Source organism: Temnothorax curvispinosus, unplaced genomic scaffold, assembly GCF_003070985.1.
Source record: "Temnothorax curvispinosus isolate PA1 unplaced genomic scaffold, ASM307098v1 QBEX01010597.1, whole genome shotgun sequence".
Classification (NCBI taxonomy): domain Eukaryota; kingdom Metazoa; phylum Arthropoda; class Insecta; order Hymenoptera; family Formicidae; genus Temnothorax; species Temnothorax curvispinosus.
The window spans coordinates 1-11,716 of NW_020220377.1; the positions used below are offsets into that span (position 1 = coordinate 1).

Consider the following 11,716-nt stretch of genomic DNA (forward strand, 5'->3'; position numbering starts at 1 on the left):
TGTTTATTCTCGGAGTAATATGCAATTTGAATATATACCACGTCGCGTCGCAATCTTCGCTCGTGTAATATGTATTTCTACATGCGACACGTATATCAAATATCATTAGCGTTATCAAATTAAAAATTCGCGTCCAATCACGCATTATGCTACGTTACGTGATTTTTTCGCTGGATTGTGTGTTGTATGGAATGTAATAATTCCCAGACTTGTTAGTGTACTACTACCATTGAGAATCGTCCGCGAGAGGCAGTGCTTCGATAACGTGCAATTCATTTTGCAAATTCTTCCAGTCGACGATCATAAGATTTCATAATCGCAATTGTATAATCGGAGGCATAAAGAGATCGGTCCTAGGACTACCATTCGCTAGAAATATCGATAAATAGATAAAATATCGACGAACCCGCTTGGTCCAGCTGGTCCTACATGAGAGGGAGCCGCGCGGCCTTAAATAAGCCAGTGCTATGACAAGAACTCCCTCTCAAGCTCCGAGATGCTCGGCTTCCTGTTTCGATTGAGGCGTCGGTTGGCCTGCAGCGGCACTGTGACGTCCTGGCTCTGACCGTGAACCGGGATGTCCAGCAGCGTTTCTCTGTGGGCTTCGCGTGCCGACACGCCATCGCGATCGAACGTTACCGGCGAGAAGCGTACCCGGCCGATGGAAATCTGGCTGTCCTTGGCGGAGACGTAGCTCGAGTCCTCGGACGTGAGCGAATCCGGCGGTGTTGGATTCGTCGGTGTGCCCGAACCGGAGTTGTTTTTGCTCACGCTCTTGCTCGGCGAGTTGTATGGATTGTAACTGGATCGTTTCAGGCTCGAGCGTAACCGCGTGACCACCTCCAGATTGCTCGGCCGCTCACCGGAATTCGAGTTGGAGTCGTGGGAGTTCTGACGGGTCAGCAACGGCGAGCCGTACTCGTGATTAATTATACTCCCGCCATACGTCGTCGTCAAGTTGGAGATAACGTTCGAAGGTCGCTGGTAATACGATATCGGCGAATACACGCCATAGTCGTCCTCGTCCTCCAGCCGGAATGTCGGGTTGACGTTGCTCTGGCTCGACGTGCTGGCGTTAGAGACGTTCGACGAGGTGCGGTGATGCGTGTAGGGCAAAAGCCTGGACACCGGCCTAGCCGGGCTGTTCATGCTGCTCGGATTGTCGTACGCGTGCGGGAACTCGGGGCACTCGAGCATCCGGTCGCTGAAAAGCAACGAAAGACCTCTTATTGATCTAAAACCGTGCTCCAATGACACTCTGTCATATGACTTCGATTTTCCCCGAGTCGGTTTCAAAACTGTATCTACAATCTAGAAGAAACTAATTAAGCAAAGTTTATACGCTACTAAAGTTTTATCATTGACTTTGCGATCATTCTGATACATGTTTTATTAATACTTACTGATACTCCGCAGGTATGAAATACGTCGGTTCAGGGGGCCGATAGTACTCCGGTGGTACGACGGTATACATTGGCGGTCCATAATCCGGGAATGGGGCGACGTTACCCATATATATCGTTGGCACCCTCTCCATACGATCGACGCGGGCCGCATCGTGCGAGTACGCATCCTCGTTGCTGGTGCTGCTGCTGCTCTTCCTTCTCGGGCTTGGCGTCGGGGCGTTAGAACCCGTCGTGCTACTCGTATAGTGCTGCGGGGAATCCGTAAAGCGCAACGGCTTATCCGGCATCGCCACGGATGGAAGGCCGGGCGCTATGCCACCCATGTTACTCAGGAACGGCCTGCAATGATAATTGCGTTAATCTATGTGAGTAGAGTATAGCTGTCGCTTCATGTGTAGATTAAACCGGCTACCATTGCTTAATCACTTCCTCTTTTCTTAGCAAAAAACATTCTTTTCTTGCCAGATTACCTGCAATGGTGTGCCCGTCCGTGATAAGTGTTGTGCGGATAGCCGCTGCTCGAGCTGAACTCGTAATCGGCGCCGAGGTAGGAGTTGCGATTCGATCCGGTGTCCGCTTGAAACCACCACCTTGGCTGATCCTCGTCGCACTCGCCCATCCGTGGATAGAGGCGCGGATGTATCGGGGATATGTTCGACATTCTCACGTCGTAGCCGGTGGCTACGCCGGCCAGCATCGCCGCGATGTTGTACAATACCAGCTCGACTATGCTTAGCTTTGGTTTTTTCGTTTCGCCGTTGTAGAGGGTGGGCATGGGTACGGGCATCGGCATGATGTAGGGCCCGGTTAGCCCGGGCTTCAGAGGATATTCCGACGTTATCCAGTTATCGGCCGACAGATCGGGCGGTAATGCTGTATAATCTATAAAAGATATTCAGGTTGTTTTTTTGGGGCGATGACAGGCGTAGCAGTCTCGCACGGTCCGCTCGCGAGAGTAATAGGATCATTTAAGCGAATCTACAAGTGACAAATTAAGGGTTTCATTTATAAGCATAATGTACGCCTCTTTTTCTTCTCCCTCTTCGTAATTCGTAAATGCGATCGGGAAAACATATTGCTTACCTTGTCCGCGCGATTAATTAGATCTTTAATATAATAATACATTTTTTATACGTTCAAAACTTTGACTCAGTGTTTAGTAGCGCGACAATCCGCATGCTTAGTCGTTTTACTAGTTTTACTCATTATTATTACTGCATGCATGCAAGCAATTAAAGACGTAAAAATGTAAATTAAATATTATCTTCACGCATTAGCTGTTTCTACTGGCACTAAGAACACATCCCGTTAAAAGGTATGCACCCAAATTGTACAACATATAAGGCGTATATTAAAAATTGGCTAAGCCAACAAAGTATATAATAATCAAATACATGTGCATTTTTTTAAACTTAACATTCCAAATAATGTGAAATATCCTCAAGTATACCTTAACTGCCGATATCAGACTTAGCCAATTTTTATAAACAGAAGCAAAGTTCAACGCATAAGATAAATGTTTCTACTGATCTACTAATTTTTGTCTTAATGTAGATTTCGTGCGATACATACTACGTTCTCAAAGTTGTTTAGAGATAAATCCGAAAGACATTGTGCTCGCATCTAAAATATGGAACACTCCGAACGCTACTTAGGATAGTCTGTAATTAATCGAGCGATAAATTACTGTAAAGATACTGTCTTGTACATTTTTTTACTTACGACCATTCTTTTTCTCATTTCACCTTTTCAACTCTCATCGACTCAAAACAAAACGACTAAGAACAAAGTCACATAAAGCCGGAATTAATCGTAGCGGAAGCATTTAACGTTTGCGTTTCTCGCAACTGTCAAAAATGTAACACGCGAATATTTACTCCTTAGCGAGACTAGGACCTGAGGAAGAGAAAGGAACCAAACCCAATCGGAGTTAACAGTTAGGATCCTACTGGAAGCATGCAAGGATTATTTTCTTTTTACGCTCGGCCGTCTCTTTCTCTCTTTCTCTCGGCACACTGTATAATCCTGTTCACGTCACATGTGCAGTTGTAAGCGTTAATGAATATATAATCCGTTATATTTCATTATAAATAAAAGTAATCGTTTAAAAATCCTACAGCGTGTGCACGAACGCCAGTAAAAGGACAGTACAAGAGATATATTATGCCGATAATCTGTTATCGTCAAATATAATAAAGCAATTATCACCATAGACCGAGCGTAAAAATTCAGCAAAACGAAAAAACAAAATTCAACGTGTCCAACTGAAAAGGTTTTATTGAAAAAAATTTCTATTTCTAAATACAAGTGTGTGTGTGGTTCCATGTGTCGAATGTGATGTGTGCAAAAGATCTTTGCTCTCGGAAACGTTGGAAGTTTGGCATAACAAATACAGAAACGAACAATTCGCTGTGGAAGTTGTATTTAACAATTAATAAATTTCCAATCAATCTAAATGCACATAAGACAACGAAATAAGAGGGGCTACGTTAACAAATATATACTTCTCTCTCCGTCTTTCTCTCTCTCTCGTTCTCTCTCTCTCTCTCTCTCTCTCTCTCTCTCTCTCTCTCTCTCTCTCTCTCTCTCTCTCGCGCTCTCTACTTCTCTTTTCATATATCTATACAATATATATGTGATGTAATTTTGATTTCGTTTCGTTCGATAAAAATTATGACTATGCAGACATACAACCTGATAACGCTCCAATGTAAAAACAGTACCGTTAAAGTTGAACTTTGCGGTAATGGACGAAGCGTGTGACTCTCTTTCGCGTAGTAGTGGGCTGTTAGATCTGCTTGTTAGAAATGTTATGTCTTCCAGATAAATATCAGAAAAGAACCAACACCAGAAAGACTGTGTATACATATACATATTTAATATATATTCTTTTTAATATTCTCATTAGATTTTAGCTTACTCGGACTACGAGTATCACATTGGCTTAAATTAGGATAAATAATTCGTAAATTATATAGCGCGTAAGGGGGAAGGGTGGGGATACAAAAAAAAACAAAAAGAAACAAGTCCGTGCCCTCTGCATAAACGTTTTAAGGGTTCGGCGTCACGCTCGATATACTTTCCGTCTTTCCGAGGCAGCCCTAGGCAACCTCGCAAATACACCAGCTTCCTCGCGTTTCTCGTCGTAGAACAGGGGGAGAGGGGGAGGGGGCGAATTAAACTTAAATTTCTAAATCTGGTCCCTTACCGAATCTAATCCAAACCACCTCGCAAGTCTGAATAAGTTCACGCTGCACAGGAGACCAAGTCCATCCCGATAAAATGATCCTGGGAATATACTATGTGATAGACGCGAGACATTAACGGGGCAACGAGAGTATCGCTCAATCAGACGTCCACGAGAAGTCCGTACAGTTCATCCAGAACAAATCTGATTGCGTCGTTCCGCAAACGAATTGGCAGAGACAATGAGAAAAGACACTATCGATCGGTGTACACATGCATTTATCACTATGTGATCAACCACTAAGCAATAGCTAATAAACTACGTGATAAGGCTTCATTGCAAAACGTTCAGTTACGAAAGTAAAAAGACATTGTCTACTTGAGATCTTTGCCTTAGAGCTTTACAATACAAACCGTCGCTCGGTAAAAAAAAAAGAGAATGAGAAAAGGAAGAAATAAAATTCGGAATAAAAGTCTAGATAGAAGGAAATAGGTGAATGGAGGTGATGGAAGGAGAAACATTAGTGAGAAATACGACATAACAACTGTTGCGTGAAGAGAAAACTTACGGGTGTGGTAGATGCTTTCCTCAGAGAGGCCTGCGATAGAATAGAAACACACGATCAGTACGAAGTCATTCAAATACCATGTAAAAAAAGAAATGTGCGGCGGAAAGGAGGCATGCCATCGAAATGCGTTTCGAGCTGCAGGCTCTACTTGCGTTCTTGTTAAAAAAAAAATACAGGGCATTCGTAACTCGGCTGCGCTTCCTTCACAAACGAATCGCGGATACTGTACGGCCCGCGTGTCCCAAAAGGGATCGGATCTGAATTTTGGAATTAAAAGAGAGACAGCGCAGCACGCACGGGAACGCCCTGTATATGTGTAAAAAGTCGCGGGAGTACATCCGTTTCGTCGAAGCCGCGCGCGACTACTTGTCACCCTTCCTCGGGAATTGTTCGCCAGCGAAATTCTTAGGCACGACGTCGGTATCTTCGGAGGTCGAGCGACATAGACCGACGTGATCCGGGGGAGACGCGGGCAGACTTCTCTTTGGACTGTAATTGGCACGCGGGCTCTGATGATCGTTCCCCTCTTGGAGGCAACCAGGCGACGACGTTTGCGCGACGCTGTCGCCGTCGCAGCTGCGCAAGTATTCGTTACTTCTGGACTTGTGATGCAAAAAGGAACTCATCTCGATGCCGTGGTCTAAACCACGGTACGCGGTGGTGACCGGTTTCGCGGGCGACGCGTCCAATTCGAAAGCGATCGGCGACCTTTTGTGCCTGGAGCCCGTCGTTTCCTGATACGGTCCCAACGAGCTCTTCGACCTCGAGCTGTCGTTCGAGTGCTCCGAGTCGAAATTGCACAATTCCGACTCGAGGCTCTCGAAGTCTATCCCCTCGCGCGAGTTCGCCGCGAGAAACCTGGGCACCGCGACCCCGCCGATGTTGACCGCCTGCTCGCCCGAGTCGCGACGGCTCAATTGCGGGATGGATATGACGTTCTCCAGGACGCTGTACTCCACTTTAACCGCGGTGGTTTTGTCGTCGAGCGCGTCCCGGCTGCCCCACGTCTTCATCTTATTCAACACCCGCAGCGGACTCTTGGAAATGCGCGACTTGTGCTGGGACTGCTGGGTTTTGCCGCCGATAGAATTCTCGGGGCTCGACTCCAGACCGTCGTAGTCGTTAATTTTGATGGTAACCGAGTTCTTTCGCTCGCCGCTACGCGGTGAATTCAGGGAGCTCTTACGCGAGCCGGACGGCGACCGGAAGAAATCGGCCAGGGACGCCAGCCGCGATTCCGAACTGTCCCTGCGCTTCGACTCCTTCGACTTGCTCCTGTCGCGCTTCTTACTCTTGACCCGCTTCGCGGTACCCACCAGAGTGGACGCTACGTTCTGCACGAAATTCGTGGAGTACGAGGGCTCCCACTCGGGCGGCTTTTGGCACTTGGGCGACGGGACTTTCGAGACTGTGACCCCTCCGGTGACGGCCGCGCGGTGACCTACCGCTTTTAACGGGTAATCGTCGTTGATTATCGAGGGCTCCTCCGAGAAATGGGCCTTAAGATTGTTCGAGGGATTTTTGTTATGCAGGACTACGGACTCGTATATGTCGTTGTCCAAAATGACAAAGTCCTCGCCTATGTCGCAGTACTTGCCCCCCAGCACAATGCTGTCGAGCGAGTTTTGCGGTATATCGTTATAGCTACTACATCCTGGCTGATTGTCTATCAGGTTATTGGCCGAGGAGTACAATTTTCTGGTGGTAGGGTTACCTATTTCCTGCAGAAGCGGGGAGCGGTGTGCGTTCGCCAACAGGGCTGTACGCAGAGGTGTCTTTTCGAGATCTGGCGCGGAACGGGACCAGCGTTTGCCGCCAGGAGAGGCGGGGTTCGGCGGCTGGGTGATAATAGCCCCGCGCTCACGTTGATGAAGCGTCGACGGTCCCCAAGTCTTACCCTTAACTCCGTCCGCCGGTACTAAACGGGGAAAGAAAAAGAAACAAAGTGCTACTCACTACGATACTAACTACTCTTCTCATCTCCTTCGCTTATTCGGCGCGGAGATGAAGCTTCTTTACGGATATACTCTTCGGAAAGCGACTGTATATGTCAAACGATATAACTGTGCACGCTAATTTCAGCAATTGATGAGTATATACTAAAATAATACATTAGCTCAAAGTAATCGTGATTTTTGCAAGAATAGAAAATAAAATGGAAGAGTATTCATATATATATAAAAAAACAATGATTGTGCACACCATGCCGAAAAAAAAATATCGACACGAATAAAAGTACAAAGTGTCTACCACGTACAAACAGTGTTACATTCAAATTGTTCGATTACAATTCCAATACGTTTGATTCGCTCGTAAATTCACTCATATTGCACAATACATTGTCATAATCACGGTACTACTAAAAGCAGTATTTCAAAGTAAAAAGCTACTCACATGCGATCGCTCTGAGCCTCGGAATGCTGGGCGAGCCTGGGGGACTGTTCGGTCTCGACGGATTCCTCACTTTGCCTCGATCCAAGGCCGTGTCCTGAACGGTGATCGTGTGACGAAAATCTAAACAATACGCCCCCGGTATCAAACTCACAATACACGTCTAACATAAGTTTCAAACAGAGAATACAATTACGTGCAGATAAATAAAATCTGAGAAATCTTGTTGATTGCACACGTAATAAAAGTATAAGAAAGGCAGACATTCTTACCCGAAGGAGCACTAATATTGCTTCCAGGTTCCTTCTTATTTAATTTTAACCGCGACTTCTTAAATTTGCCACGTCTCTTATTCGGCGTAGGCGTGTTTTGCTGTTGAATGATCATCACGGTGAGCTCCCTCTCCAATATGGCTATCTCGCGCGCGGCTAACTCCTGTTCCCGTTGCCTCAAATTTTCCTCGTGCTGTCTCTGTTGCACTTGTGCCTTCGTCAGTTCCTCTTCTCTACAGCGCAGCTCCTTGTGAGTAAAAGAAAATACGTCAGAAAATTTAATAATAATTTTTAAACCTTTCATCATATTTAGAATAATTTATTTTTAATTAATAAAAAAAATGGTAAAAAAAATAAATATATAATTCTTTCTCTAACAACGATATATTAACCAACTCTTTTGTCTTACCTCTTCTAAAGAACGGCATGCCTTTGCAAAGCATTTAAAATAACGATTGGAAATGTTATTCATTATGCATATTTATATACACATACATATATAAAATTCAAAGATTATTTGCACAATTATGACCGTTTATATCACATCGAATGATTTGATATACGAGAATGTATAATTAGCGTAACATTAAATAGAGCGTGTACCTTTTCCTTCATGCGCAATCCATGCAGAACTTGTTCGATCTCCTGCCTCCAATCTTCCTGCATCGTGTGAAAAGATTCGTGTGGCGTTGCCGCGAATGCGCTGCGCACTTCGTCCAAAGCTATTAAGATTTCCGTGAATCCCGGTCGAGCGTGACTATCCGATGCCCAGCATGCTGTATAATAAATCATTTTTAGTATTATATTCGTCCAGAAGGCGCGTATGATATTTCAGAAGAAATATCTTGATCTCATTTAAATGTTACGAAGCTTTTACCTTCCATGAGAAGACTCCACGGTTGAGGACAGGTAGATGGTATAGGTAGAGTTAACTTGTTGACAGCAACACCGTATGCTACAGCCAGAGCATCGATACCCTTATACGGTGTCTCCCCCGTCAAAAGTTCCCACAGTAACACGCCATAGCTATTATTAAATATATCAAATACTTTAATGGGAAGTAAGCACAGTTAAATAAACGACTAGAAAAGGATTTTCTTTAAATGCTACTTGCAATCTTTAAATAATAAATCTGGCAATGAGAACTGACCTCCATACATCACTGGCTTTGCTGAAAGTACTCTTTTTAATAACTTCCGGCGCCATCCAGGCATACGTTCCGGCCGCAGACATACGAGTCGTTTTGTAGACTTCCCTCGCCAAACCAAAGTCCGTGATCTTCAGAGTTTTGTATTGAAAGTCGTCATTTTCAATCGGCTCACTTAGCAATACTGTCAATGTAAAAAAAAAAATTATTTACAATAAAAGTAACAGAATCTTGTTTATTAATACTAAACACAAATTATCATTAATATTAAAATATCTTACCGTTGGAACTTTTTAGATCTCTGTGAATAAGACTTATGGGTGCCTTGTTGTGAAGGTAATCCATCCCTCTCGCGATCTGTATCGCCCAATCGACCAATACATCAGGCCTTATTTTCCTGCCGCTGAGAACTCTGTTAAGACTGCCGCCGCGAGCGTACTCCATCACGAGACACATATTGGGCATTTTTAAACACACTCCTTCTAATTGCACAATATTTTCGTGTTTCAACAACCAGAATAATTTCGCTTCCTGTCGAACGTTTTCTAATGTTGCACTAGGTTCCTCGCCCGCATCTTGACGCGCAGCCTTGACAGCTACCTCGTGTTTGTTCCAAAAACCCCTAGAAAGAGTAAACAAATTTATCAAAGAGTCTCGATGAAATATCTTATATATCTCGAAATTATTTTTAGTGCTTTGAAATCAATATTTCGGGAATCTATAAAATATTTTTAAAACGTAATGGCTTTGTGCATTTTATAAATTAGTTCACGGGTGTACCTGTATACTTTTCCAAATCCTCCGACTCCTATAACTTCTTCCAGTTGCAACTCCTCAAAGTCGATTTCAATTGGCTGAACTTTATCGATCACCGACGAAACTTGATCGATGCTTTCTGCCTCTGCAACAAAGTTTGCCGGAAAAATTCCCACTTTTCCACGAATCTTTCCTGTCCACCATCCCTCGTCGCCTGAGATTTTAGCGTCCTTAGACAAAACCTATCGTGGAAAATAATAATTGTGTCTTGTAATTTCGTACACTCCTACGTTATGCTACTATAAGACAGTTACGTGCTGTCGTCTGAAAATAAGTTACCTCAACAGTTTCCCCTCTCTGCAGGGATAACTCATCTTCACCCTGAGCGACATAATCGAAGAGGGCTGTGAAGATAGTGATGCTATTGTCCTGCCGCGACTGAGAAGAGGAATGTGTGCCGTGGGATGGACTAGTCTGTTGAGAGATAGTTCTCGCAGTTCCGCCGCTATGCGTGTCAGAAACACTGCTATCAGACATATTGTTGCTAGACGTACGTCCATATGTGGACCCGTAACTGCAAGAAGAATGTGTCACAAATGCATGGGACGCGTCTACCAAAGGAGTATAGCTCGTGGAGACTCGACGTCTTAGAGACTTGTTTTCCTTACCTAGCAGTATGACTATTGGTTCTGCTGTTGTACTGATACCGTGGCGATGAGTTGGCCGTGTTGGGACTATGAGGATGTGAGGAGCCATTCTCTGAGTAAAATAGGAAACGCTCGCTCCGATGACGAGCATCCGGTTGTCCGTGGTCCATCAAGGTAGACAAGCCTCTCGCCGATAGCCCGGCTGGCGGCATATGGCTCAACACTCTCCTTGCTCCACTCTTCTGTAGCGTAAATCACACCCTTTTCCTCTCTCCGCGCGCACGACGGTATCTCGCTACTTCGTTCACGCAACGAGAAAAGTAAAAACGTGCCCAGTGTGGTGGGCACTCCCCGTTTCTCCAACTATTCTGCTTAATGTTTACCTTGCCGCTTCCCGACGATGGGGATACATTGGGATCATATGTTATGTGTATTATCGTCGTCGCTCGGTCGTCGGGCGCATCCTCGACAACGACACGCGGTCCCGTGCCTCCGGAACACCGTCGGCCGCGTTTACATCGGCCTCGCTCGGTCGCGGACGCTACGGCGACTGCGAAATCGGACAATGCTGCGCGACCACGTCGGTGCCACCGCGCCGCTTTCCATCGGGGCGCGAGGAACGTGCGAGCGTTCTCCCCCGGGCTCTCGCGCCTCTACCACCCCGTGTACAAAAACAATCTCATCACGGGGGGGACCGGCATTCTGAAGCGCGTGTCCGTGTGTGCGGCGGTGGCGACGGCGACGGCGGCGGCAGCGCACGGGGTGCCCCGCTCGCCCTACCTGGGGAACCCTCGCCGCGGGGGTCGCGGCTCGCGGGAACGGTCAACTCGGCCGGGGACGATGAAGAAGGTCGCGACACGCTCGGAGCTGACGGAGCTCGGTCCCCAGGCTGGTCCCGCGCGTCAGGGTGTGTGTATACCCACAAGCGCCCAACTCCGTGTTGACGGGGGGCTCTGTGTCTCCTCGCTGCCTGGCCGCCGATTAATCGCGCCTACCGAGCGGCCCCCGAGACCCGGGTGGCGGCGGGGTTCAAGCGGACGCCCTCGCCGGTCCCGAGGACACGACGCTTCGCGTCAGACCGGAGTCCGCGCGACGATGCCGCATTTAACGACAGAAAACGGGACAGCACTCACAGCAATAACCTCGCGGACGCCATGTTTCGTACGACGGCCCACGACGGCCCCGCCATCGACGAGCGACGATCCCGTAGACGTGCCGCCGCGTGCCGCGCCACGCCGATTGAATCCCCGGCGACTCGACCGGCAGCGCTACCTGTCGTCCCGCGCGAGATCACGTGGACCGACCATTCGTGGCGGCGAGTTTGAACGACGTGATTGAACGT

The 11,716-nt window shown here is 46.6% G+C and overlaps 1 protein-coding gene across 4 annotated transcripts; it reads right to left on the reverse strand.

Annotated features, from left to right (window-relative positions):
- Positions 1-6: 6 nt before the first annotated feature.
- Positions 7-11,590, reverse strand: LOC112460486 (mitogen-activated protein kinase kinase kinase 11-like). 4 transcript variants are annotated; one of them, XM_025025175.1, is made up of 15 exons: positions 10,396-10,586; positions 10,067-10,301; positions 9,752-9,969; positions 9,253-9,593; positions 8,975-9,155; positions 8,702-8,850; positions 8,428-8,600; positions 8,234-8,254; positions 7,825-8,071; positions 7,556-7,675; positions 6,876-7,079; positions 5,162-5,191; positions 1,877-2,288; positions 1,404-1,745; positions 7-1,204 (listed from the first exon to the last, which is right to left on the reverse strand). In XM_025025175.1, the coding sequence occupies exons 1-15, from the start codon at positions 10,584-10,586 to the stop codon at positions 466-468; spliced, it is 3,603 nt and encodes a 1,200-aa protein (XP_024880943.1). In that variant the 3' UTR covers positions 7-465. The 4 variants fall into 4 exon arrangements, with proteins under 4 accessions (XP_024880943.1, XP_024880945.1, XP_024880944.1 ...); XM_025025177.1 differs by lacking the exon at positions 5,162-5,191 and having other exon boundaries at positions 10,396-11,590; XM_025025176.1 differs by lacking the exon at positions 8,234-8,254 and having other exon boundaries at positions 10,396-11,589.
- Between the last annotated feature and the right edge of the window lie 126 nt (positions 11,591-11,716).